At 64.2% G+C, this 27841-nt stretch overlaps 1 protein-coding gene across 1 annotated transcript; it reads left to right on the forward strand.

Moving 5' to 3' along the window:
- Positions 1–231: 231 nt before the first annotated feature.
- Positions 232–27812, forward strand: TMPRSS9 (transmembrane serine protease 9). The gene is made up of 17 exons (XM_032358290.1): positions 232–522; positions 3790–3916; positions 7145–7291; positions 8140–8177; positions 9235–9348; positions 11705–11876; positions 14224–14498; positions 16430–16566; positions 17119–17437; positions 18712–18883; positions 19318–19589; positions 19978–20114; positions 22561–22960; positions 25638–25809; positions 26315–26580; positions 26666–26802; positions 27128–27812. Exons 1-17 carry the CDS (start codon positions 381–383, stop codon positions 27287–27289), a joined length of 3189 nt encoding a protein of 1062 aa, XP_032214181.1. The 5' UTR covers positions 232–380; the 3' UTR covers positions 27290–27812.
- Positions 27813–27841: the final 29 nt, after the last annotated feature.

Genomic DNA, 27841 nt, shown 5'->3' on the forward strand with positions numbered 1-27841 from the left:
CAGCTCCCCTGAACCCATGCTGTGCTGCGTTTGTTCTTGTTCTGTTTTTTTTTTAAGATTTTATTTACTTGTTTATTTGTCAGAGAGGCCGAGACGGGGAGAGAGCTCCAGCAGGGGCCGTAGGCAGAGGGAGAAGCTGGCCGCGTGCGGGGCTGGGTCCCACCCGAGCCTTCGGCACAGGCTCCCCCGCCTGAGCCACCCAGGCGTCCCTGAACCCATGTGTCGCCAGGGAGACGGGCACCCAGGGCGCTGTGGAAGGCTGCCGCGTCTGCACGAGGGAAACCCTTGCTTAGGGGACAAGAAGCGTCCTCCAGCTCTGACCCTGTGTTTCCGTCCTTTTCCTGCTGGGATCCAGGTCGCCTTCCCCGTGTCCAGGAGCCATGGAGCCCACCGCTGGTGACCTACAGCTTGTGCCTGGGCCAGCAAAGGACGTCGCAGCTCCCGGTGCCACGTGCCGCCGTGTGACCCTCTCCGCGGTGGTGGCCACTAGCCTTGTCACGGTCACCCTGGCGGTCCTCGTGGGTAAGTGGCTGTGAACTCGCACGGGTTCACACGCTGGGCGACGTGCGCAAAGATGTCGAGTGGCTCAGCGGTACCCGTGCTCTGACTCCAGGACCCGAGGCCTGAGCGTGCAGGCGTGGACTTGAAGGCTGGCCCTCAGGTCACCAGGAGAAAAGTCAGGCAGGCCAGGAGCTGGGGCCTGGTGTGCACTGGTTGGCTGTGGGGGGCGGGTGAGTGCATGCGGGGGCCACGGGGCATTCGCGTCTCCCGCGGACCGGGCTCTCCCAGGGAGTTTTCACCACGGGGTGAAAAAGGAGACAGATGGGGACAGTGAAACGAGCTTTTTTAAGGGTTGAGGAATTCGAGAAGCTCTTGTGCTTTCTGAAGCGTAAAGAACGAGCAGTGGGGCGTCTGGGTGGCTCAGTGTTGAGCGTCCGACTCTGGGTTTCAGCTCAGGTCTCGACGCCAGGGTTTGGGGATCAAGTCCTGCATCAGGCTCTGCGCCGGGTGTGGTGGCAGCTTGAGACGCACCGTATAGAGAGGCCGTGATTTTGTACGGTTCACCCGGCAGAATGATCTAGAGACGCCCACGTTAGAAGCAGAAGGGAGAGGCGCCGCGTAGCAAGAAAGGAAATCTCGTCCGCCTGTGTGCGTCAGTTTTTCTGCGGGGGGGGGTCTGCCCCCGGGTCACCTCCGGGGTGGGGCAGCCCACGGGCCGGCACAGGAGTGGTTTGTCACCAGATGGCCTTCGGCGGCTTCTGATTTTGAACCTGTGGATCCACCCACAGTGTCGTCTTGTTCTAAAGCACAAAACAGGTCACCACGGCTGGCCACGGCCTCCCTGGGTCTTCCTGCCACGTCTCTGTGGCTCACGGCCCCGCAGGTCTCCACAGGCACGCGTTGCCGGGGTTGAGCTCTCCTGCTGTCTTGTGAGAATTCGTGAGGGGACAGCGGGTCCTGCATGCTCTTGGGGGACTTGCCACTCCTTCCACCGAGTGTTCTAGATTCCCCCGCATGCCTCTCTCTCTCTCTCTCTTTCTCTATATATACATGTTTTTTTAAAGATTTTATTTATTTATCAGAGAGTAAGTGAGAGAGAGAGAGAGAGAATGCAAGGGCATAAGCAGGGAGGGCGCAGGCAGAGGGGGAAGCAGGCTCCCTGCTCCGGGGAGCCCGATGCGGGGCTCGATCCCGGAACCCCGGGATCGTGACCTGGTGAACGACTGAGCCACCCAGGGGTCCCCCGTCATGTTTCTACGGACGTTCCCTGAGAGACCGCGAGCCGTTGTCATTCCTCACCACCACAAAGGGCTCTTCCCGTGGTATCAGCCTCCGTGTGGCCGAGGATGAGCCCGGGGGTCTGTTGCCGTGAAAGTCGTTAACACTAAATAGTGTTTACGAGTCAGTTCCTGGCCGGGATGAGTTACTCTGCTCCCAGCATGCAGCGTCCTTGAAAACAGAGTCAGTTCCCCGTCCCCACCCGCCACCTGCACGGGCAGCTCATGGGGGACACCGCCTGGGCGGTGCGTGTCTAGAACATTCTGTCATCACAGGAAGCTCGCCGGGCGGCCCTGACCCGGAGCAGGCCTGTTCTGAGCTGGTGGGCTTCCCGCAGCTTCCCCTGGGGCGTGAAGGTCCCCTTGCCCTCGAAATAGTGATAGGAAGTGGCAGTTTGGGAGAAAAGGTTGTCCTGTGGCGAAACAGTAAGCTGGGAACCCCCGTGGGCTTCTGTGATCTGTGTTCCGTGTTGGAGACGGGTGTTACCGGAGCGGCCGGACTGCCCTGCGTCCCGAGTGCCCTGGGGCGGGCCTGGTGGAGCCCTCTAGTGGCCGCGGGTGCAGGTGCAGGAAGGTCGGTGCTCTGGGTGTGCCCCAGTGTGCGCGTCCTCGCCAGGGGGAGGCGGGGGCACCCCGGGAGCACGCACACACGCGAACAGCAGCATAAACGCGGCCCCCTGGGACCCCTGAAACTGAGGCAGGCTTTAAGAAACACACACTTTTTAAACGTTTCTTCGATTAAAATTAAAACGTATCCCCACCCAGCTCACGAATTGAGCTGGGGACGCCAGCCTGGGGGAAGCTGGGCGCCGGGCACGCGTCGGAGCTTCCGTGGGTCAGTCATCATTTCAGAGGGAAAACACGGGCTCGTGCGTGGGCGCCCGGCGGGCTCGGTCGGGTGAGTGAGCGGCTCTTGACCTTGGGCTGTGAATTCCAGAGCCAGGTCGGGTGTCGTGAGGCAGGAGGGAGGAAGCAGCGGCTGAGGCGGGGCGTGGGGCACGGACACTCCGGCCCGCACAGCGGGTGCTCGTTTCTTCCGTCGTGTCCCCCGTGAGAAGACAAACCGCGTCCGGGTTTGGCTCCGAGCGCATGTTTAAGTAAACGGGGGCCCCGGGGGCCCCAGGTCCTGCAGCCGGACGCGCACGCAGTCGTGGCACGCAGAAGTGGGACCCAGCTCGAAGGGTTAAGGTGACCGCTGCTTTCACTGTTCTAATATCCTGATTATGGTCAGTGTTTTGGTTAGCGTGTCTTTCTGTGAGTCCTAACGTATTTTCAACATGTTTTCCGTGGTTGCTACTGTGTTGTTTTTAAACTTCGCGTGGCTCTTAGTCTGGCTGTCGTGTACTTCTTGTGATGGGCAGCACGGGCGCGGGGCGGACGTCTGCAGGCGTGTGGCCTGCGGCTGGACACGCCCGCGCTGGTGCCGGGCTCCCCGCCCGTGCCATGCGGCCCTCCCGCGGGGTCTCTGCCTTGGGCCGGCTCCTCTGCAGCCGCTCTGCCCCTCCCCACCCACCCGTGCTCCTGGGTCTGCGTCTTCGTGGCTGCGTACTTTTGACACGGTGTTTCCGACGGTTGGAAACTCGTGTTCTCTCGCGGGGTGGCATCGTGGGGCCGTGGCTGTGGTCAGGCCCCTGTGGCATCTGGTGGGAATGGCTCCGGACAGGAGGTAGGGTCTCCGGAGGCCATCTCGGCCACTTTTGGCTGAAGCCAACTTCAGGCCGTGAACCAGGCACACCTGGTGGTCAGACAGGGGTGAGAAGGAGCTTGTCCTGTCCTCAGAAAACTGGGGGACACTGGGAGCCTTCAGTGGTGACCGTACAGTCCGTATCCAACCCGGAACACGGGTTGGGGGTGGGAGGGGGCACTGAGGGGGATCACTCAGGGCCTCCCGGGGGTCGGCCCACCCGCTGTTGGGGTGATGGCCCAGGTGGCAGGGGGCCTGGGAGGCTGACTTAACTGCACCCTGACCCCGAAGTGGGGCTCTCTCACGGGGCCCTGGTCTCGTCCGCAGCCTCCCTCTCTACACAGGGTGTGGACGTGGAGCACACGGCCGAGCTCCGAGGGGTCCGGTATGCCGGCAGCTTGCAGCAGGCCACCTCCGACTACTACCGCGCGCTGACGCCCACGCTGGAGAGGCTGGTGAGGGCGGCCGGGGGCTGTGACCGCACCAGCAGAGCCGAGCGGGGAGACGTCCGGGCAGGGATGAGGGCACGTGGGACGAAGAGGATGAGGCCGCTGTCCCCGGCGCTGGCGGGCTCTGGCACACAGGGGAGTGTGGCATCGGTGGGGACTGGTCCCTGCTGGGCCTGGAGCCTGCTGACAGGTTGTACGTGGAAGTCCGGCGGCGGGGTCAGAAGCCACACACGGGGCTGGCGGGATTCTGAAGGCGGGCAGCCGCCGCGGCAGGAGGCAGGCGGTCGGTGGGTCAGACAGGGTTTCTGCGGGGCCCAGCCGGTCTGTGTGTCATGTCCACACAGAAAGCCCGCACGCCCACGTCCACACCTATGCAGCAGCACTCACAAGAGCCACAAAGTGGAAACGCCCAAATGCCCATCGACGGGTGCTGCGTCAGCACAGGGAGGTCCCCACGCACGGGAGCGTCCCCAGCTGCCAGCAGGGGTGAAGCCCCATGTGCGGCCCTGGGGACAGACCCCGAGCCCGTGGCACTCCGGGAGGGACCCAGACACAGAAGGCCCCCCAGGGTGTGAGTCTGTGCGTGAGACACGTCCCAGGCGGGAAGGAGACTCGAGGGGCCGGGGCTGGGGAGGGGAGACTGCTGGGGGAGACGGGGCTGCTTTCAGGCCGGTGGATTGTTCAAAACTGGGCTGCGGTGATGGCAGCACCACCCCGGAAGGCCCTGAGACCCGTCCAGTGCATTGTGCGGCGGGGGGGTTACATCTCCACGGAACAGCGTTCCCGCCTCCTGCTGGGCGGAGTTGGAGGGTCACTGGCTGCGCAGCCGCGGTGTGAAAGGAGCCCCCTCCGCCGGGGCTGGGAGGTAGGATGAGGAAGCAGGGCGGCCTTGCTGCGTCCCACCGTCCACATCCGGGCCGGCGCGCTTTTCCTCCAAGGCCAGACGGGCAAGGTCGTGGGCTTCGTGGGGCCGGACCCTCGGCCCAAGGACTGGGCGACTTGGCTTGGCCTGAGGCAGCCAGAGAAGTGCCAGGGACGGCGGACGCCCGATTTGTGGGCCCCGAGGCACACCCTCAGCTGGCCTCCATGCGACCCAAGCAAGATCTTCCTTTTCTTTGGATTTTTCTCCAACCCTTTGGGGACGGGAACACCATTCCGAGTCTGTGAGGCGATGACGTGAGTGCGGCCCATGGGTGTCGGGTGGCTGATGTCAGCCCCACACCCTGAAGCAGTGACCAAAAGAAATAGAACTCAAGCCCCGTGCGTAACTTAAGATTTTCTAGCAGCTACGTTAAGGGGAAAAGGTAAATTTAATTTTAACGATTTTTTTATGTAGCTCAGAACATCTGGAATATTATCGTTCTGTGTCACTGACGTCGGTAAAGTGGGGATCAAAGAGAAAGCTATATTTTTTTATTTTACTGTTTTAAGATTTTATTTATTTGACAGAGAGAGATCACAAGCAGGCAGAGAGGCAGGCAGAGAGACAGGAGGAAGCAGGCTCCCTGCTGAGCAGAGAGCTCGATGCGGGGCTCGATCCCAGGACCTGAGATCATGACCTGAGCCGAAGGCGGAGGCTTAACCCACTGAGCCCCCCAGGCGCCCCCCTGCTGTAGAGTTGAAGCAGGAATTAACGAAAATGTAAAAACCAGTTCCTCTGTGGTACCAGCCGTGTTTCAGAAGCGCGGTAGCCAGTGCGGCCAGTGGTGGGCCGGTGGCCGGGGCAGCAGAGAGCACCCGCTGCAGTCCGCGGGCTGCGTGCGGGCCGGCCGGTCTGAGTGCAGGCTGCGGGGACACGGGCTGGAGAGCGGAAGTGAGAGAAAGAGGTTGGAGGGAGTTTGGGAGGGAGAACCGTGTCCTGCGGTCTTCGGGAGCAGGCCGGCGGCCAGCTTTAGCAGCCGCGCCGGAACGCTGACCGTGCCCGGGGCCGCTCTTAGTAACGCCACCGGGAGAGCAGGTAAAGCGGGATGTCCTGTCGCCCTCGGTGGAGGTCCCGTGCGGTGCCGGGGGGACGTAGGAACCCCCGGCCTTGGCGCTGCTGGGGCAGCACCTGGAGCCAGAGCCAGGCCAGCTCCCAGGGCGGGGCCTCTCGCCGCTCAGCCGGTACTGTCCCCGGAGGAGGGGCGGTGCTCACTCGGACAGCACACGGACGATAAGCGAGTTCCAGTAGCCTCTGTTGGCACAAAGTAGGCTTTTCTTGCTGTAAAATTCACATAAATTAACCACTTGTTAAAAGTCTCTTTATTTAAGTGATCTCTGCGCCCAGTGTGGGGTTCGAACTCAGAACCCCGAAATCAAGAGTCAGATGCTCGGGGCCCCTGGGTGGCTCAGTTGGTTAAGCACCTGCTTCAGCTCGGATCATGATCGCAGGGTCCTGGGGCTCCCTGCTCACCGGGGAGCCGCTTCTCCCTCGGCTGCTCCTCCTGCTTATGCTTGCTGCCTCTGCCACATTAATAAGTAAATCTTCAAAAATGGAAGTCAGATGCTCTACCGACTGAGCCAGCCAGGAGCCCCCAAATTAACCATCCTGGAAGTGAACAATTCAGTGGCACTTAGTGTAGTCACAAAATCGTGCAACCATTACCTCTGTCTGGTTCCAGGACATTCCATCACTCCCAAAGCAACCCGGTCCCCGTCGACCATCAACCCCCTCCCCGCCCTCCGCCCCCACAAGCCCCCCTCCCGTGTGGGGAGGGGCCTGGTCTGGGCGTGTCTCATGCGTGCACTCGCACCCCCTGTGGCATCCTGCGTCTGGTTCCCTCCCTGCGCAGCGTGGGCTCGGGGTCCGTCCCGGGGGCAGCACAGGGGGTGTCGCTCTTCCTGTGGACGGACCATGTCTTGTCCGTGCGTCTGCCGATAGGCCGCTGTTCTCATCCAGATAGTTTCAAGGTCTGCAGCTCTGGGACCGGTGCGTGTACCGGGAGAAGGGGCGCTGCCCCGCGCGCTCTGGCTCTGCGCACGCGGCAGGTCCCCGTGGGGCGCGTCTGCCCCGTGGCCTCAGCGTGTGCGGCTCCTGTTTCTGTCACAGTTCGCAAGCAGCTTTCAGGAGACGGAGCTGGAGGCCAGCTGTGTGGGCTGCACTGTGCTGGGCTACTGGTGAGTCAGGGCCGCCTCCGGGGGAAGGGACCCCGGTGGCTCCCCAGAGATTCCGGAAGATTCCAGCAGGAGCCCCCCGTCCACAGGCTTCTCTCTCCCCGCAGGGATGGGAATTCCAGTGTCTTCGTGCATTTCCGGCTGCACTTCCTGCTGCGAGGCCTGTGGTCCCTGAGTCTGGGCCTGGAGGAGGAGCTGCTGCAGCAGGGGCTCTGGGCGCGGCTGCGGGGCCGGGGCATCCCCCTGGCCGCCCACGGTGCCATCCTGTCCGCCGAGCTCACAGGCAAGTAGGCGGCAGACGCTGGAAGGATTAGGAGGCGGCCGTGGGAGAGGAAGCTGGAAGTTGCATCGAACTTCAGGCTTTCACGGGTTGCTCCCTCCGATGACCAGTGGACGCCCCCAGGGCGCTTTGCTCTGGGCAGCACAGAGCCGGTGACTGCGGCCCGGGGCAGAGTGTGAATGCTCCTGCCTCTGCCGCCCTCGGGACCTCTGTTGAGACCAGTCGGCTCTGCTCTAATAGGAAGGTTCCAGACGGTGCACGAACAAACGGGCACAGCCGTGTATTGGCAAAACTGTATCTACAGAATCAAACGGGCTGCGTTTGGCCCGTAGCCATTGCTTGGCAACCCTGGTGTAGGTATAAGAGTAAACGCGATTACGCCCCAAAATCCGATGATGCAGATTCCTGTCGTGCACCAGAACCGCATAAAATCTGATGACGCATGCATCGCGACCTGGGAGCCAGACACGAGCTCGGTGTGTCGTCCAGTTAAACACCGATTGCACTGACCCTGCCTGCCCTGCAGGACAGGATGGTCCTTCCCCACCAGCCCTGACGTGCTCGCTGAGTCCCAGTAACCTCTCCACCAACTCTGGCTGAATTCTCCTCAGTTTCCTGCCTGCGTGGCCCACAGAGGGGACCCCCAGCCCCAGGCGGCTCTTGAGCGCGCGTCATGCAGCCAGTGAGGCGGGGCAAGAGACTCTTCCATTGGATTAAACTTCAGTTGATTTAATTTACAATTAGGTGGCCCCCATGGTAGGCAGTGCAGCTCTCGGCTTTGTAGTCCGGCGTTTTCAAAGAGCTGCGGAGCTTCCTGAACGCGCGCACAGCTCTGGTCTCTTTCCCCGCAGGAAGCTGGGAAGGGCCACTGACGGAAAGAGACTTGAAGTCAGGTACGTCTTCCCCTCTCCCAAGGAGCTCCCCGCCTCTGCAGAGTTGGTCTGATTGCAGGCCTGCGAAAGGTTTCCCGGACTTCTTTCCAGTACACAGAGGGGTCCCTCGAACGCAGTAAATGCTGCTTTTGCGCACCAGCCTCCTCCAGGGGGCCGGAGGGGGCAGGTTCCCAGTCCTGTGTGGGCAAAGGGTTTAAAGAGGAGACACTGGGGCGCCTGAGTGGCTCAGTGGGTTAAAGCCTCTGCCTTCAGCTCAGGTCATGATCTCGGGGTCCTGGGATCGAGCCCCACATCGGGCTCTTTGCTCAGCAGGGAGCCTGCTTTCCTTCCTCTCTCTGCCTGCCTCTCTGCCTACTTGTGATCTCTCTCTGTCAAATAAATAAAAATAAAATATTTTAAAAAAATAAAGAGGAGACACTTTGAATTACACATGGCCAGACACGAGGGAGAGAAAACATTAACGATTTTTTTTGAAAAGCGGTGGAAATCTGCTGTTAAAAGAAAAAAAACAGACAGTTTGGAAAAAAAGAAGAGTAGCACTTGCTGTACAGAGTCCTCAACTAGGGGTGATCCAGGCCCCAGGGGATGCTGGGTGGCGTCCGGGGACTTCTGTGGTTCTAAGGATTGGGACCTCCTGCGCCCAGTGGGTAGGACCAGGAGTGCTGCGCAGCCCCCACAAGGAACAGCCCCGAAGTGTGAACTGGAAACTTGAAATGGTTAGCACGGTGGATTTTATGTCGTACGTATTTTACTGCAGCTTGAGAAGTCCAGTTTCGTCTGTATTTTGCTCTAGAAAAGCGAGGGCGCTGGAAAACGTGGGAGCACAGGTGGTGCACCAGTGTTTCTGCTGCACAGCCCTCGCCTCGCGCTGGCCGGCATTCTCGTGTTTCGTCTCTGTACCGATGCTGAGAAAATTATTTCGGGAACGTTCAGGGCTAAAAAAGTGAAAAAGAGATGTTTTCCATGCTCTAGAGGCTCTGAGTAGACCTCTTGCTGCAGCCAGGAGAGACAGAGTCGGGAGGCCGAACCTAACCTGCGGGTTCTTCTCTGCCCTCAGGTCGCTGTCCTGGGAACGCCTTTTCCTGCCGGAACAGCCAGTGTGTGACCAAAGTGAACCCCGAGTGCGATGACAGAACCGACTGCTCGGACGGATCTGACGAGGCTCAGTGTGGTCAGTGTCCGGTCGGGCCGGTCCCTGGGCCGTGTCCCCTTTCCAGGGTCAGCGGCTGGCTCTGCTCTCTGGCCCACTGCGCACGTTACCTGCGGGCTCCCGGGCGCGGGAGTCCCTGGAGTTGGCTGAGAAGCGTGCAGGGGGGCACCTGACGGCACATTCAGGTGCTCCCCGAACTGTGGAAGCCACAGGAACTGGGGCTCTGTCCGACAGGCAGTGGGATTTGAGCAAGGGAGTCTTGCGGTCGGAGTGCGGTAAGGGTACGCGACGTTTTCTGGCAATGCTAGCCCAGGCGCTAGGGTCAGAGCAGCAGTGCGGGCGTGGAGAGGAAGGGGGACCGCGCTCCTAACAGCGGCGCGACTGTGTCAGCCGGTGGATGCGTCGACTGAGCAGCGGCCGGAAGGTCAGTTCCCCCAGAGGGAGTGAGACGGACCCCAGCGCACGAAAGCCGCTGCTTTGCTTGATGCGAGTAACAACAGGTTAGAAAAGAAAAGGCTGGGGCGCCTGGGGGGCTCAGTGGGTTGAGCCTCTGCCTTCAGCTCAGGCCGTGATCCCAGCGTCCTGGGATCGAGCCCCACATTGGGTTCTTTGCTCAGCGGGGAGCCTGCTTCCTCCTCTCTGCCTGCCTCTCTGCCTGCTTGTGATTTCTGTCAAATAAATAAATAGAATTAAAAAAAAAGAAGAAGAGAAAAGGCAGAAAGCCCCACTCGTGACCAGTAGCAGCAGGAAGTAACCGTGTCAAGCCTGTGACGTCATAGAGTTATAAAACTCCGCCAAAGGACATAGACGTGGGCAAAATCAGCCGAGACCGAGATTTCCCGAAGAGAGGACGTATGAGAATTTTGGAACTGGCAAACCCACGATGAAGGGGACACCGGCTGCGTGTGGCCCCTGGCTGTGGGGGCTGTGGTCGGGGTCCACCGGGCTCCCCCAGGGGCCGTGGTCACTGAAAGCTGTCACAGAACTCGGGTGCCCGATGACGGTAACTGTGTCTTCCAGTGAAAAGGTCCTCACAGGAAAGGCGCACAGGCAGAGTGTGCGCGAGAGCAGGAGTGAGCCAGCGTCCTGCTGTCCTCCCAGTGGCGCGGTGGGGACCGCCCTGAGCTAACTCACGGCGGCAGCACATGACCGCACACACGGTGTTTCCGAGCAGGGCGGCTCGCAGAGCCTTGGTGTCCAGGGTCTGTCCTGGGGGCTGCTCCCATGGCCACGTAGCCCCGGCACAGCTCGCTTTATGGAGGAGAGTCCCAGAGCTGGCGGGACCAAGTGCCATAAACGGATTGCGGGAGGCTGGAGGCCCGAGTTCACGGTGTCCGAGGGTCTGGTTCCTCCTGAGCTGGTGGAGAATCGGGGTCCTGCTTCTCGCCCAGCTTCTGGGGTTTGTGGGATGCCTGGCACTTGTCGGCTTGTAGAAGGGTCCCCCAGCCTCTGTCGTCGTGCCAACGGCGTTCTCCCCGGGTGCCCGAGTCCAAATTTCCCCTTCTCCGAGGACACTAGTCATTGGTTTGGGCCCTCACTCGTGATTTGGTCTTACCTGGGTCATCTGTGACAGCCTGTTTCCGAAGAAATCACATTCACCGGTACCAGGTGTTAAAACTTCACCTTCTCGCGGATCACAACTCAGCGGGTAACAGTTCACCGCTGCTCCAGACACCAGGCGGCTGCCGCGTGGCCCCCGCGTGGCCCCGGGCCGTCAGTCAGTCCCGTGCGTAAACTTTCTGCGTGACCTAATAATGCCCCAGGACAAAGCCGCTGTTAGCACTCAGTATTCCAAGGGCGTAGAGGTGCCCCCCAGGAGGTGGTCAAGGGCCAGACTTTCTTTGAAATGTGAGTGTTTGGACAGGCCGGGGCTGCCGAGTTCAGGGTCACTGTGTGGCCACGTGAGCTGCGGTGGAGACCTCAGAAGCAGGGGCCCCTGGCGGGAGGAGGAGGAAGAAAATGCCCCAGGCAGGGAGGGACACAGGAAAGCAAGGAGCTGACCCTTTGGTTTCTGAGTTGGCACATCCCCGCATCGACTCGGAAGCATGAGTCCCCCCCCAACCCGGCTGTGGCTGTGAGCACGCGACGTAACGTGGCAGGGTGACAGCTGCCGGACAGCTGCGCGGGGCGGAGCACAGGGTCCCGGTCGGCGTTCTCTGCCAGTCCCCGGTTCGTGCAGCCTTTGTGGGTCCGACATCTGTCGGGCAGCTGGGGAGATGGGGCAGAGGAGGGGCGGGGAGACCCCGAGGGAGTCGGCAAAGCCAAGTGCCAGGGATCTAGGACACGTCTTTGTACGAGAGGTTCCGCGTGGGCACGCTGGGAGCACAGTCACAGCCGCGCCTCCTGCGGCTCCTGGTTGGTGACCTCTGTCTTGCAGACTGCGGGCTGCAGCCTGGCTGGAAGACGGCCGGCCGGATCGTGGGCGGCGTGGAGGCGTCCCCCGGGGAGTTCCCGTGGCAAGTCAGCCTTCGAGAAAACAACGAGCACTTCTGCGGGGCTGCTGTCGTCGGGGCACGGTGGCTGGTGTCTGCGGCCCACTGCTTCAGCGAGTGAGCCCGTACCCCTTGGCCCCCTGTTCCTTCCCGCGCAGCTCCCCCTTTCCTGGCCTTCTCAGAGCCTCTGGGGTCTCTCTTCTCCTTTATTTTTTGTTGCTGAATCTGAATGTGTTCTTGTTTAATTTTTGAACTCATGGTAAGACACACGTAACGTGAATGTACCGCTTTAACCAGTACAGTTCAGCGGCAGGAAGCTCACTCACCTGGTCCTGCAGCCACCCCCGCCCTCCGGCTCCAGAACCTTCCATCTCCCCATGTGGCGACTCCATCCCCACGAAGCACGCACTCCCCACCCCTGCCCGGGCTCCCACCCTCTCCTCTCCCTCTGTGCAGATGGGGCTCCCCTGGGTCCTCCCGGGAGTCAGGTCCTGCGGGATGTGTCCTGGGTCTGGCCGCTCTCGTGGAGCTCTGTGTCCTCGGGGTCCCTCCGCGAGGGGCAGGGGTCAGGGTTCTTCCTTCCTTCTTCCGTCGGAGCAGCGACACTCCATTACATGGACGTACCACATGGTGTCCACTCTTCTGGTGGCAGGCGTGGGTCGTTCCCAGCTGCTGGCTCCTGTGAGTCCTGCGGCTTTGGGCAGGGGCGTGTAGGTCTGTCTTCAGGTGCCCGCTTTCAGGTCTCCTGGGTACAGACCAAGAAGTGGGGTTGCTGGGTCATCGGGTAATTCCGTGTTTAACCCTAGAGGACCCTCTACCCCTGGGGGCTGCACCATTTCCCGTCGCGGCCAGCCGTGCGGGAGGCTCCGGCTCCAGGCCCCCGCCAGCACTTGTTGCCACCTGCCATTTTGACTTGAGCCGTCCAGCGGGGACGCACCATGGTCATGATTTGCCTGCCCTGAGGCCGAGTGACAAAGAACATCCTTCTTTGGGTCTCCTTCAGAGAAATGTTTGTTCCCGTTCTTTGCCCACTTTTGAACTGGGTTGTGGTTTGTTGTTGGGGATGGCCAGAGTGTTTAACGAGCTGGTCAGAGGTGGGAGAAGGTTCTAGAAGTCTGCCCCAGGCATTGCTGTTTGGTAGCTGTGGTCTGGGGAGTCCTGCGGAGAGGGCAGGGCGGCGGCAGCCCAGCTCCCCCCAGAGACCATGGCCTCTCCCGTGGGGTGCTGGAGAGCCCCGCGTGCGCCCTGCTGTCTGCCTCGGGGTGACGGTGCGGGGGGGAGGCAGGGACAGCTCAGGGCAGTAGGAGCCGGGAGTTTCCCCCTTGAAGTCTCCTTCCTCCCGTGTGTAGTTACGACGCCATCAAGGCAAACCGAAGAGGAGGAAGCGGTCCTGGCGACACCTGTGTTACCTCCTCCCCGATCTGGGCGCGTGGCCTCGTTCTGCTGGGTCAGCGCTCCCGCCTGCAGCCTGGGCCGGAGCTGGGCCGTGCGCACAGACGTGTGGGCGCCTTTCTTGGCCAAACCATCTGACGCTGTCCCTGTGACCACGAGGTGTCCCCCCTGACTCTGCTGCTGGAGTCTGCTCGGATGGGGCACGGGCCCCGCACGCCCGTGATGCGGTCACACGCCCGCAGCCTCCACCAGTGTCCCGTGCACATCCAACTCACCCCGGTTGTCCCGAGGGCCCGTGCCCGCCTCCGCCGTTTTTTCTTTCTTACTCTAATACAGATACCGGGAAATGTACCACTTGAGCCATTTTTAAGGCAGCGAGAGCTTTGGCCTAGAGCGGAGCAGAACGTTCGGGGGGATACGGCGCGAGGGTGGGTGAGCGGGGCCGGCTCTGTGACGCGGAGCCTGGCCCCGGGTTCCGCCAGGGGCTCTGCTGTTCCGGCGCCCGGCTGTGGGGCCCACGAGGTGCCTCGTGGGGCCGGGATTAGGGTGAGGGGAGCAAGGCACTCGCCAGGAAGGGAAAACGCACGGGGTCGCCAGAAACCGCCACGGTGACGCGTCACATTTCACGTCACGTGGCAGAAAATACCAAAATGAGCGCAAAGACGAAAATCAGTGAATGGAATATGCACTTGTGAAATCGAGCGCCGACCCGGCAGGCTGGGGCTCGGGGAGGGCGAGGCGGTGAGTAGAGCCAGGCCGGGCCCACCCGGCTTCGGTCAGATGTCCCGGCTTCGTTCACCGGGGGCCTTCTGCGTCCCTTTGGTGGTTTTCCAGCCGGTCTGTGGTCTTGGCGCCCCCTTAGCATTTCGTTCCCAGATCTGTGCTTGCCGGGGTGTCGACCGTCGGCGCCGGCGGGATTTCTTCTGCGTCTGCTTGTTCTTGACAAGCTTGTGTGGAAACATCGGTGGTGATGACTGGGTTTTGGGGCTCCCCTGGGTTGGTGCCTCCCGCACCTCCCACAGCCACCTGTCCCGTGGGTGGGCCCCTGAGCCGTGGTCTGTCTCTCCTGCAGATTCCAGGACCCGAGAGAGTGGGTGGCCTACGCGGGCACAACATACCTGAGCGGCGCGGAGCCCGGCACGGTGCGGGCGCGCGTGGCCCGCATCACCCCACACCCGCTGTACAACCCGGACACGGCCGACTTCGACGTGGCAGTGCTGCAGCTGGACGGGCCCTTGGCCTTCAGCAGACACGTCCAACCCGTGTGCCTGCCCGCCGCCACGCACGTCTTCCCGCCCCGCAGGAAGTGCCTGATCTCCGGCTGGGGCTACCTGCGGGAGGACTTCCGTAAGTGCCGTGCTCCCGCGGCTGGGCCAGCCCCCGGCCCCCCCGGGTCCCGGGGTTCTGTGCTCCGAACGCCCTGCTCAGTGAGGTGCGTTCACAGCCCCAGATGGGTCCCCGCGGCACCCTTGGGGTCACGGGTGTGCACAAGGAGCATGCTTGCAGCCGAGGCCCACCAGGCTTCGTGCTCCCTTACTGTTCCAGCTCAGACCAGAAAGCAATGCCCTTCGCATTTTTGTGCTTCTGAGGGCGATTTCTGAAAGGGCCTCTAGAGGAGAGGTGGGTGCTGGCCGGCGTCCGGAAGCACAAGGAGGCTGAGGTGCGTCTGTGCGGAAATGTGCGGTGCGTCAGCCGCCTTCAGCGCGCGTGGCTGAGTGGTGGCCCGCGTGTAGGTGGGTGACCCCACGGTGTGTGTCAGCGAGGGTGCATTTAGGCAGAAGCCGCGTAACACGAGGTTCCGTATTGGTTCACAAAGACGTGGGGACCAGAGGCTCGTAGGAACCGGTTCCGTGAGCCCCACGAGCCTTGCTTCCTGCTCACTGAACCGGGCTTTGCAGTGACTGCACAGAACGGAATGGCCTTGGGAGAGAGCCGAGTGTCCCGTGGCGGGATGTCGCGGGGAACCTGAGATGGGCTGGGGGACCGCTGTAGGGAAGGCCCCCCGAACAGACGCCCCAGCTCCAAGCTGGTGGAGGAGCAGAGGCGCGGGAGGGGAGGGCGTCCTGCAGCGAGCCTGCCCATCCTCCTGACACGTGCTACGGCTGAGGCCGTCTAGAGCGTTCCAGAGCAAACCGGCCAACACAGTAGCCGCGAGCCAGGGGCCGGCTCAGCGGCCATGCGGGTTTCCATGGACAGTGCACAGTAGTGGAGGCTCCCGGGGACCCCCGATGTTTGGGGCAGCTCTGCCCTGTGTGATGGCTCTGGGGACCCAACGCGGCTGACCTCCGTCGCCCAGCCCGCTGCCTGCGTTCTGGGGTTTCCCGGGTCCCTATCTACCTGACCTAAAAGGAAGGGAAAGTGCTGGTGATTCTTACACTTCTGGGAAGGGAAGGTGTTGGCCACGTGGACCCCGTGAGGAGGGAGACGATCCAGACACATTCGGGCCTCCCCGGCTCACCGAGCACTGGTCCGGGGCCCGACCGGAAGCAGAGCAGAGAGCCTCCCTGTGTGGGGCTGAGCCCAGACCAGCGCCGTGCAAGAGCACTTGCCTTGAGGCGGCCGTGCTTTCCTAAGCTTGTGCCGCGTGCTGCAGGAACCACCAGCCCCTGCAGTGTGGCCCGTGCGGCTCAGAAACGCGGTTACGTTTTATTTCCTTTGAACACATTTAGATCTGTGTTTAAGTAGCCACGTGTAGCCCGTGGCTACCGTTCTGGACAGCACAGCTCTAGAGGGAAGTAGGTCCTAAAGACGGTAGATGGGGGCAAAGCAGAGGAAAGTAAGGTAGGGGTGGGGAGGGGGTAAAGCGGTCAGGAGGGGCTTCTTGAGGAAGGAGATGAGGAAGAAAACAGGCAGATTCTGTAGGGACAACATTCTAGGCATATGCAAAGGCCCTGGGGTCGGTGGTCAGACTTGGACTTTTCACTTGAGCTGGGGAGGGGAGGGCACCCCGGAAGATTTGAGGAGGGGCAACATAACGATTTCACATGTAGCAGAGACGAACCGTAAATCAGCCAGGGTCGGGCTGAGGAGAGCTTTCTGCAAAGTAGCACAAGAAGAGCTGCAGGGGTGGGTGAGGGGTCTCCACAGGGAGACGAGGTGTCCAGTCGGATGCCTCCTTGCCATCTGGGCCCGGAGGTTACCGCAGAGCGCTTGTAGCGCGTGGCCTCCGCCGGTTTCTGAGCAGCTGCTGCAGCAAGTGCCCTTCAGCAGGGGCCGCGGGGTCGGCGCGGACATAGCCTGTGGCCCCAGGCTCATGCTGCCGGTCTCCCCCCGGGCAGTGGTGAAGCCAGAAACGCTGCAGAAAGCCACTGTGGAGCTGCTGGACCAGGGCCTGTGTGCCAGCCTGTACGGCCACTCGCTCACCGACAGGATGGTGTGTGCCGGCTACCTGGACGGGAAGGTGGACTCCTGCCAGGTGAGCCTGCGGCCCACACCTGCCCCGGCTGCCCCAGGCCCCGTCCACCGCCCAGACGTCCCCTACCGGACTCAGAGCACGGCCGCGGACGGCCTTCGCTTTAGCTCATGCCCTCGGACTCATCTCAGCAGATGGGGAGACGGTGGGGGAGGTCGCCGCAGGCAGCCAGGAAGCCACAGCGGAGGGACAGGGAGGGACAGCAGGACAGGGGCACGAGCGCGGAGCAGGCCCTTGGGGAAGTGCAGTGGCCGTCCTGTCCTCCTGTCTGTCTAGCAGGCGCTCACATCACCATACATCTGGTGGGCTAAGGAGACGGACGGGTGTTTATCTGGGGTGGGTCTTTAACTGCCCACGGTGGAACTGGAAGGAATCTTAGCCCCTTGAGTTTCTACAGAAGAGAAAGCAGGTTCTGACTTGTGGACTGTCGGCCCAGCTCTGCTCCCTGAGCTCGTGGCCAGGGACCTCTCAGAAGTCCGACTCCACAGGCCTGGGATTGGGGCTGGCTGCGGCCTAGAGCCTGACCCCCCCTGAAGGCGTCCATTTGTCTCCTAGGGTGACTCAGGAGGCCCCCTGGTCTGCGAGGAGCCCTCCGGCAGGTTCTTCCTGGCCGGCATTGTAAGCTGGGGGATTGGCTGTGCGGAAGCCCGGCGTCCTGGGGTCTACGCCCGTGTGACCAGGCTGCGGGACTGGATCCTGGAGGCCATCACCACGGCGAGTGAGCCTCTGGCCCCCACCGTGGCTCCCGCCTCTGCCACCCCCAGCAGGGCCTGGCCCACCAGTCCCGAGAGCCCGGTGGTCCACACCCCTGCCAGACCCACACGGGGTCCCAGCACGGCGCCTCCTGATCCGGTGACCGCCTCTAAGCCACAAGGTATTTGCTGGGGACGCAGGCGGCCGTCGGCGTCCACTCCCTGCAGGGGTGGGTCGATCCGTACTGGGGAGCAGAGGGGGATGGGCTAGTGATGTCTACCGTGGGCACAGGCGAAGGCGTGCCGGGTCCTTCAGACTGCGCGGCCAAGTCAGGCAGCGCACGGGGACGTCCATGGGATGTCCTCCCGGGGCAGCGGGGGGCTGGTGACTTTGAGCTGTGCCCTCGGGGGTCCTTCCAGACACACCACACACATCCACATGCACACACACGGACATTTGAACATCCGAGAATCTGCGTTTCTCTTCTTTTTCCTCAAATTTTCCTGCACACGTTTGCATGCTCCTTTTCCAGGAAAGGAGCAATGTCCACTTATCTGGTTTTTAATTTTCATTTGATCCTTAACTGCCGCGTCCCAACACGTAAAACGGGCCGTCCTGAGCTTCTTGCACGTCTAGGTCGGTAGCCTTACGTATCTTCACCTTGTGCGGCAAGTCTCCAGAACTTTCCACCTGAAGCTCCGCGCCCTCCACACAGCAGCCCGCCCCGCCCCGCCCTGCCCCCAGCCCTCCACGGCCTCCGCACGGTGACTGCGACCTGCTGTCCGCTCCCTCCCAGGAGCCGGTGGGCTCGGTTCACTCCGTGCTCCGGGTTTTACACAGAGTTACGGCTGGGCCTGGGCCTGCTTTCTTCCCCACCGCAAGCTCTCCTGTGGCCTCTTCCAGCGGCGCTCGGTGACGGTCACACCCGCATTCTCACCCGGGGCCCCTGTGTCTTCGGCCCCGGGAAGTTGCCCCCGTTACGACCTGGGGCCGAGCTGCAGAGATGGGGTTTCTGGACACGGTGGTCTGTGCCTGTCTTCTCTGGTCTCCAGGTACCCAGACGAGATGCCGGTCCGCCTTCGTGGTCCCCCGGACCCGGGATGCGGAGCCTGTTAGAGCCCCGCTTCGTTTAAATGGCAGCTACCCCCGCCCGTCCCCAGACTCCGCAGCGCCCCGTTCCCCGGGTCCCCGCAGGGAGCCCGTCAGCCCGACCTCGTGGGCCGCAGGTCTGTGTCTGGTGGGCTTGGGCCCTCGGACCCAAGACAGTCTGTGACCGTATCTTCTCCGGAGCCCTCCTGCGCCCGCTGTGCCACGTCCTTGCTGCAAGACCGGAGGCCACCATGAGGCCTCAGTCTCTTCCTCCGTGTAACAGGGCGGCAGCGCTCTGGTGTCCGAGCCCCTGTGCTCCCACCTGGGCAGGCTGCGATGCTGAGACCCTCTTCTCGTCCCTGGCAGAGTGCGGGGCCAGGCCGGCCATGGAGAAACCCACGCGGATCGTGGGTGGGCTGGGGGCCGCCTCTGGGGAGGTGCCCTGGCAGGTCAGCCTGAAGGAAGGTTCCCGGCATTTCTGCGGCGCGACCGTGGTGGGCGACCGCTGGCTGCTGTCAGCCGCCCACTGCTTCAACCAGTAAGGCCCGTCCCCTCCGCGGCCGGGTGTCCCCGGCAGCTCCGGCCCCTGTGCACTGGGGTGGCCCTGGGCTCGTCCAGCCAGAACACAGGGGGAGCAGGAGGAGGAGGGGTTCTGGGGGCCTTCTCGGGAGGAGAGTCTGCGGAACTGGCCTCTGGGGACAGAGGGGGGCTAGGTAGAGGAGGGGACGAGGGCCCCTCCCCCCGGGCTCCCGGCATCCGTGCTGGACGCCCCTAGAGCGCGGGAGCCACTCACTCTAGTCACAGCCCAAGGGAAGGGCTTCCTGCCTTGCCTGGCCCCCAGCTCGGGTGCTTTGGGGGAGCAGCCGCATGGGCCCTCTGTCCTCCTGGTGCCCAGCCCAGACCGGGGGCGCCGCCCAGCTCCCTGGGGGCAGCGGGGGTGCCGGCGGGTGTCTGAGCGGCCCCTGTCGGCAGCACGAGGGTGGAGCTGGTGCGGGCCCAGCTGGGCACCGCGTCCCTCGCGGGCATTGGCGGCACCCCGGTGAAGGTGGGGCTCAGGAGGGCGGTGCTGCACCCCCAGTACAACCCCGGCATCCTGGACTTCGACGTGGCCGTGCTGGAGCTGGCCAGGCCCCTGGGTTTCAACCCGTTCATCCAGCCGGTGTGCCTGCCGCTGGCCATCCAGAAGTTCCCGGTGGGCCGCCGCTGCGTGGTCTCCGGCTGGGGCAGCACGCAGGAGGGCAACGGTGAGCTCCCGGTGTCCGTCTGCAGACCCCTCACCTCCCCCTCCTCCGGGGCCCACGGACGCCTGCCCACGGCCCTGCCCACTCGCTTATGGCCGTCCCGGGGCTTTCCTGCCGCAAGCACCTGGGCTCCCTGGTGCTGAGCCCTTCCGAGCGCCCCGAGCTCCCCCAGTTTGTGCCGGCTCCGAAGCCTCAGAAGGGCCTCCCTGCAGGCCTGCGGCGCTGGGGAGAGTGCAGGTGGCGGCGGGGAGGGTCTCGGGCACGAGGAGAGCCAGGCTCCGCTTCCTTCTCACCCCGAGACTTGGCGGGGAAGGGCCCACAGGCCGGGGATAGTGCCGCCTCCCGGGGGTGCTGCCGGCTGAACCGCATCTGGGGGGCTCTCCTCTCGCAGCTACCAAGCCCGACATCCTGCAGAGAGCGTCCGTGGGCATCATAGACCAGAAGGCCTGCAGCGCCCTCTACAACTTCTCCCTCACGGACCGGATGCTCTGCGCAGGCTTCCTGGAGGGCAAGGTCGACTCGTGCCAGGTGAGCGGCTGAGCAGGTGCCCGCTCCCTTCCGCCCGGCCCGCCCCTCCCCCTCGCTCCCTTCCACGTTTCCACGGCGCTCGACGGGGACACAGAGACAGCAGGGAAGGAACTGTCGGGACACCGCGAACGGGGAAACCCTTCCGAGAACCCAGATGTCTTTCACGTTGGTTCAGAGAAATGCCCTTTCCAAGCACATTCCGAGTGCGTGCTTGAGGTGCAGGAAGCTCAGACGCCCCGATCGTGTGCTCCCAGGAGGCGAAGCCAGTGCGGGCTGCGGCGTGGGCCGGACCTCGTCCCTGGCTGAGAGATTACAGACCAGTCTTACCTAGAAACGCCAGTGCAAAACCCTCGGTAGACGTTGGCAGATTAGGAATGCGCTAAAAGGAAAACAAATCAGCCGCGGTGCGTCAGTCTCCTATGAAGGCTGGTCGGACGGGGGGGATCCCAGTACTCGGTCATCACGCCTGTGGACTGAAGGGGAGAAACAGCGGCGTCTCCACAGCCCCAGAGAAAGGCATTCGATAATTTTTTTAAAAAGATTTTATTGATTTATTTGACAGAGAGAGAGATCACAAGCAGGCAGAGAGGCAGGCAGAGAGCCCGATGCGGGGCTCGATCCCAGGACCCTGGGATCATGACCTGAGCCGAAGGCAGAGGCTTAACCCACTGAGCCACCCAGGAGCCCCGGCATTCGATAATTTTTGAAAGGACTTATTTTAGAGAGATTTATGTAATAAAATAATTTATTGACTACTTAAAAGATGTACATATTTGGGGGGCACAGAGGGAGACTCTCACGTGGACTGCTGAACGCGGAGCCCCGTGCGGGGCTCGATCCCGCGGTCCTGACCGCTGGCCCCAAGCCGCACCAAGAGTCGGCGCCACCCAGGCACCCGGCACTTGGTAGATTTTAGGCACCATTTCTAGTTACGTTTTAAACAGTTGCAGCCGGATGAGAGCCGGAGAACAGAAACTGCCGCAGACGGCAAGCTCGGTGGCGAAGCAGCTTTCCTCGGACACGGCTGCCTGCTGCTGCCGGCCTGTCTGGCCTCACGCGGAGAGTCAGGAGGGAAGGAAGGAGAGATGACATTCGTGGACAGAAACGTGACCCGCGGGAACATAACTGACACCCGGACAGAAGACCGTAAATGCTGGAAACACGCGCAGCCGGCGGAGAAACGGCGACTCGCGAGCGTCGCCGCCGGCTTGAACGAGGGCGTCCCGCGGGGTCCAGAGCTTCCAGCAAACGTCAGCGGCCTGGACGAGGGCTCCCGCGGACCGTGGGGACAGCGTCCGTCTGGCGTCCAGAAGTAAACTCAGATGGTGTCCAGGGCCTCCATGGAGGACATCACGGAACTCCGAAGAGAATGAGAAGGTCTGAACGGATCGAGAAACCGCGCGCGGCCGGCCGGGAAGACGCGGCGTCACGAACACCCGCTTCTCCCCACACGCCGCAGCTCCAGGCCGGTCCCAGCAGCGCTGCCGTGCGACTCGGCAAAGCTCCCCGCGGCGGGGCGGGGTGATGCTGATAGAGGAGAAAGGGGGACGCGGGCGCCGCCAGGAACGGCACCGGGGAGAAGGGGCGGTGGCACAGCCCCAGCCGCGGGCTGTCGGGCTCCGGGCTCTCCCCGCTGTCGCTGCCGCTGTCGCTCGGGACTCGCCCGGAAGGTCCACCTCCGGGGCTGCGCTCATGCGGTGGGGGCTGGGGATCCCCGGCTTCCTCCCGACCGGCGCCGGCTTCCGAGCGCGGTGTCCACGCGGGGCGGCCTCCGCGGGGGCGGCTCCGAGGCTGGTGGGCCGGGAGCCGTGGGCGCCGGCTGTGGGCGAGGGTCTCCACGGCACCCTGCATGCGGCCTCCCCACGGGGTCTCCGCCCAGAACCCGACAAAGGCGGCGGTGGGCTTCCAGGACCAAGTAGTCCAGGGCCAGCATTTGCCTGACCTTACTTTGGAAGTCACCCGGCATCGCTGTCCCCACGATCTGGTGTGGGCAGAGTGGGGCGTGGGCCGAGAGAGGCCCTCCCGACGGCTGTGGGAAGACGCGGCCTGAGCCCCGAGTCACTGGTGCGCCTCCTTCAGCGCCGGCACGAGCGAGCAGCGGTTCATTCCGGGCGGCGGGAGCACCCGTGACCGTGATCGTCTGTTTAGTTTTCTGCATTTCTCTCTACGTCTCCCAAACAAAAGCCAGAACAGCTGGAACTCGGAGAGAAGCGACCGGACCAGCGTCTCCCAGGCGGGGTGGGGCTGAAGCGGGTGTCCTGGGCTCCCACCGCGGTGACGCGGGAACGGGAGCGCCTGGCAGAGCCGGGAGCGGAGAGGGCGCCCGCGGCCCGCGGTCCCAGCCCGCCCTCCCCTCGGTTTCCCCACCTCCGTCACCGCGTCTGTGCCGGGCCGGGCGGCAGCTGGGCGGTGGGCTGGCTCCCACCCTCCCCCCCTTCCCTTGCAGGGCGATTCGGGAGGACCCCTGGCCTGCGAGGAGGCCCCCGGCGTGTTTTACCTGGCCGGGATCGTGAGCTGGGGGGTCGGCTGCGCTCAGGCCAGGAGGCCGGGCGTGTACACCCGCATCACCAGGCTGAAGGGCTGGATCCTGGACACCATGTCCTCGGGCCCCCTGCCCAGTCCTCGCCCGCCTACCATGGGACCCCCGCCCACCACCAGACCTTCCTCCAGGACGGTGGCTGGCCCCACGGTCCCAGGGGTCCTGGCCAGCAGAGCCACCCCGCGGGCCACCAGCCCGGCAACCAGCCAACCTACCAGCAGGACTGCCACCACCACGAGCACCACCGCAGAGGGACAGACACCGCTTCCAAGTGCCCCCCGCACCACCGTGGGCTTCCAGCCACCAGGTAGCAGGAGGGGCGGAGGGACATGTGGGTGGCAGCGTCCCGCGTCCGTTGTGACAGCCGCATACATTTATTCTCTCCCGGTGCTGGAGCTCAGAAGTCTGCGTAGACGCTGTCCCCTCTCCCTGTCCTCACGGGCTTGTCCCTCTGTGTCTCGTGTCCTCATGATGTCACGGCCCGCCTGGGACCTTGTTCTAAGTTCATGATCTCTTTAAAGACCTGCGTCCCCATGTCTCATCCTAAGCTCCCGGGGCCTCCGACTGGGTTGTGGGATTCTGGAGGACACGAGTCAGCCCACGATAGGCCCTGGAAGCCAGGGATACAGGCCCTGGTCAGACAGCCTTGGCGGGAGGGTCCCCTCCGCTCTGTCCGTCCAACCAGTGTCCACAAAACCCTCCCGTGTGCGGCCCCTGCTAAGTCTGGGGTGCCGTGGGGGACCAGACGCGCAGGACGACGGCCGCGGGAGTGAGGCGAGCGGGCCGAGCCCACGGGCTCCCACGCGGGGCCTCGGGGGACGCCCTGGCTGAGGCGCAGCCCTGCTCGGCCCAGCTGGCCCGCAGGACGCGGACCGACCCCGCGCCCAGGAGATCTCTGAGCTTCTCAAGCGCCGAGTCAGGTTTATTGAGGATTAAGCATGAAACGTGTTTGCGGGCCCCCGATAAAACCCATCAGATACAGCCCGTTTCACGGAGGTCGGGCCGAGACCTGCCCACAGGCGCTGGCTGCGGGGGAACTAAGGGGAGAACAGGCCTGGCTCCTGCGGGACACGTAGGGGACCCCCGTGTTAGCGACCAGCCCGCTCCTCCCAGCCAGCCTCGCTCCTCAGAGGGGATGGTCAGCCGAGCAGGACTCCGAGGGAAGCTAGTGTTTTTGCTAAACACGGGGCTCTCTAGAGAAAGGGGAGGCAGCGTGGGGTGGGCGCCAGGGGCCGGAGCAGCAGGAAGGCCCCAGCAAGAGCCCCTTGGCTCGGCTCCTCCGTGCGCACGGCCCCCGCCCCGGCAGACACGAGCTCCGCGCTCACCCGGAAGCGGGGGGACGGTGTCTGGTCTGGCTTCACTCAGGTGGGGCGGCGGGTCGCCGGGACGGACGTGCTCCCGGGAGCCACCCCCAGAGCAGGTGCTCCGCGCGGGCCGCCGGTCTGGTGCTGCCCCAACTCGCTGCTTATTCGCGAGCTTCCCAGGAGCCCCGGCTGTTCGGCGCCCCCAGCCCCAGCACTCTCACCGCCTCCCTCCGGAGACTGACCCAGCCGTCCCCTGCCGTCCCCCTCCATCAGTGTCCCCTCCTGACCTCCCTAGGTCCCCGTCATCCTTGTGTTCAGGGTGTGTGTGTGACGGAAGCCGTGACACACAGGGGTCGTCGTCCTCTGGCCCGTCCCGACCATTAGGATGCGTCCCCGAAGCCGCCGTCCTCAGGGGACACGTGGCGCACGTGTCCGCTGTCCAGGCCCGAGGAGCTGGGGCTGCCCAGGCCTGCAGTCCGCACGAAGTCAGGCTGATGCGCTCCTGCCTCAGGGCAGCCCGCGCGCCATCCGCGCCGCAGGAAGAGGCGGGCCGCTGCGGGGTCTGGGAGCGTCCGGCTTGGCTGGGGGTACGTTCCGCCGCGGGCCGAGGGTCTGCGCGGGCTTTCCTGCGGAGCCGCAGAGTGGAGGCAGAGCGTCTGGTCCACGGCCCCCGGAGGCTCTGCACGTGGGCTGGAAAGCTGGCGTCCCCGGGACCAGCGTGCCGGCCAGAGGGGCAGCTCCCCCACCCGCTGCCGCCACTGACTCCCCGCGGCAGGTGCTCCAGCCGAGCCGCTCCCAGAGCGGGCGTGTGTCTCCCGGGCCCTGCGGCTCGTTTGCTCTGCGTCTGGCCTCCTGTCTCGGTGACCGTTCCCATAGCTACAGCCCGCGAGTTCTCAGCCAGGGGTCCAGAAGAGGGCAGGAAGCCCCTGGAAATGGCACCCGTGGCTGCCTTGTTCCGCGGGGGCAGCATTTCCAGAAAGGAGCCATTTCCATCCGATGCTCCAGGCTTCTTGGTCGGGCCCTCGAGACTGAGAGGGCGACCTCTTGTCTCCCTCTCTTCCCTCCCGGCTCCGGCTGGGGGGCAGGGAAGGCACGTGGGGCGTGGGAAAGCAGGCTGGGGCAGGGGGCCGTTCTGGAGGAGGAGGATTCCCTGTGGGAATGACCAGGCAGGTCCCCGCGTGCCCCCACGGGTGGCGACGGGCTCTTGCAGCACCTGCGGGAACCGCCGCGTTGTTCTCTGCTGCTGTGCTCTGAGCGCGCCTGGTTCTGGGGCCGGGGCGGGGGTCAGTACCCTGGGAAGGAGAACCCGGGAGGGCATCGAGGGAGACCCGGCAGCGCAGGAGCTGCAGGGACAGGGCAGGGGCCTGCGGGGCAGCAGCTGGGGGTGTGCAGAGCCGCAGGGAACCTGGCTCCGAGCTCCCGGAGATGCGTGGGGAGAGGGTGACGTGAGGAGCGTGGGCCGGACCTTCAGCCAGGAAGGCCAGTTCAAATGCATCCCAGATGTTCCTGCAGAAGCGCCCGGAGAGGGCGCATTTACAGAACCAAGCACCCGGTGGGGGGTTTACCCAGGGCAGGACCCCCGACCCTTTGCCGACCCTTTGTCGGCTAGTCCTGCCCTAGGCACGTGCACTGTGGGAGGCGGGGTCAGCCATCCTGAGCAGTCCCCCGACTCCCCGGCAGACTGTGGCCTGGCACCCATGTCAGCGATGACCAGGATCGTGGGCGGCAGCGCCGCGGGCCAGGGGGAGTGGCCGTGGCAGGTGAGCCTGTGGCTGCGGCGCCGGGAGCACCGCTGCGGGGCCGTCCTGGTGGCGGAGAGGTGGCTGCTGTCTGCGGCGCACTGCTTTGACGTGTGAGTCCGGCCGGCCCATGGGGCTCACTGGCCGGCTTTCTGAGTCACCCCTCCGTGCCTCGGCCATGAAGCACCCCCACCCCCCGGGACCCTGCTGCCCCCAGCCATCTCCCCCTTCATACAACCCTCCCCTGCTCAGGAACCACCTCGAGCCGGACCCCCACCAAACCCTGGGCACAGCCTCTCCCAACAGCTGGGGTCAGGCCTATGGGGGCACAGTGGGGCAGGGGAGTCTCTGGGGAACCTTTGGGCCCTCCTACCCCTGGCTCCTACCCCACTGGGACTTGGCACCAGACCTAAAGGGGCAGGGCACTCTGTAGGGTGGACAGGGCTACAGCCCCCATCCTCCAGGGGAACAGCCAGCGGAAGGGGGCACCGTGCACCTCCGGGGGTCAGGGTCCAAGGGGGTGGGCATGTAAGACCCCCAGATACAGCTTGTGGGGTCCCGTCAGTGCGTGGGAGCGGGCTGGGGCTCCGGCCAACACCTGTCCCCTGCACCCCGCAGCTACGGGGACCCCAAGCAGTGGGCGGCCTTCCTGGGCACCCCGTTCCTGAGCGGCGCCGAGGGGCAGCTGGAGCGCGTGGCGCGCATCTTCAAGCACCCCTTCTACAACCTCTACACGCTCGACTACGACGTGGCGCTGCTCGAGCTGGCGGGGCCTGTGCGCCGCAGCAGCCTGGTGCGCCCCATCTGCCTGCCCGAGCCCACGCCGCGGCCCCCCGATGGCGCGCGCTGCGTCATCACCGGCTGGGGCTCCCTGCGCGAGGGAGGTAGGTGCGGCCGCCCCGCGCCCAATCCCACGCCCAGGCGGCGTCGAGCACGCCCCCGGCCCATCCTGCTCCGTGTCGCTCGCAGGCTCGATGGCGCGGCAGCTGCAGAAGGCGGCTGTGCGTCTCCTCAGCGAGCAGACGTGCCGCCGCTTCTACCCGGTGCAGATCAGCAGCCGTATGTTGTGCGCCGGCTTCCCGCAGGGCGGCGTGGACAGCTGCTCGGTGAGCGCACGGGGACACCGCCGCAGGCCCTACTAGCCAGGTGCCACCCTCCAGCGCCCGCTTCTGCAGCCCGCCAAGTAGGGCACCGATCCCGGCCTCAAATTCTCAGTCCACCACCGTTTATTGGGCATCCTGCCTCTAGGCCCTGCAGGGGCAGCCCGGGACCAAGGTCCAGTGTCCAGAACGGTCTGCCAGCCAAAAGAGCGGGTGGTCCTAACAGAACCCACTTCCCAGGAACTAGGAGGCTCCCAGGGAAAGGGGCCCTGGCCCAAGTGCTGCGGTGGGGGAGCTGCTGGGCTGCTCTAAGGCCTTTCCTCTCCTCCAGGGTGACGCTGGGGGACCCCTGGCCTGCAGGGAGCCCTCTGGCAGGTGGGTGCTAACTGGGGTCACCAGCTGGGGTTACGGCTGCGGACGGCCCCACTTCCCCGGTGTCTACACGCGGGTTGCTGCTGTGAGAGGCTGGATCGGGCAGAACATCCAGGAGTGACCGGCCGGTGGACAAGAGAGGTGAAGGCAGCAGGAAGCAGCTGACCCACCCCTCTGCCCGAGGAGGGGAGTCTGGGGCGCGAGCGGGGGGTGAGGGGCTGCGGATAACCGGGTGCAGTCTCACTGCGTATTTTGTTGCAATAAACAGCCCCTCGTCCCAAGCCTGCCGGCTCAGCACCTCCATGTCCCAGCAAGGAACCCCTGCCCGCCCCTCAGCCAGGCCCGGGGTGGGAGGAAGGATGTCAGGAGGGCCAGCGAGGCCCCCAGGGGCGAGGACCACCCTCCATGGCTTTGGCGGCGCCGCAGCTGGGGAGGGAGCTGGCCAGCCTCGTCCTCCAAGGTCCCCTTGGCGCAAGCACCGCGTTCCCGGTCATCGCGAAAGCCCAGCCGCGCAGAGGGGAGGCGGGGTGGGGGGTCGGGAGGAAGAGGCTCAGGCTGGCGGGGCGCCCAGGAACACGCGCTACCCCCGCCGGCAGAGACCCCTGCAGGGCGGACCGCCGGGATCTCCCCGCCCCCACCCCCCGGGGTCCACAGGCGGATGCTCCGCCCAGGC

This window comes from Mustela erminea, chromosome 1, assembly GCF_009829155.1.
Source record: "Mustela erminea isolate mMusErm1 chromosome 1, mMusErm1.Pri, whole genome shotgun sequence".
NCBI classification, from domain to species: domain Eukaryota; kingdom Metazoa; phylum Chordata; class Mammalia; order Carnivora; family Mustelidae; genus Mustela; species Mustela erminea.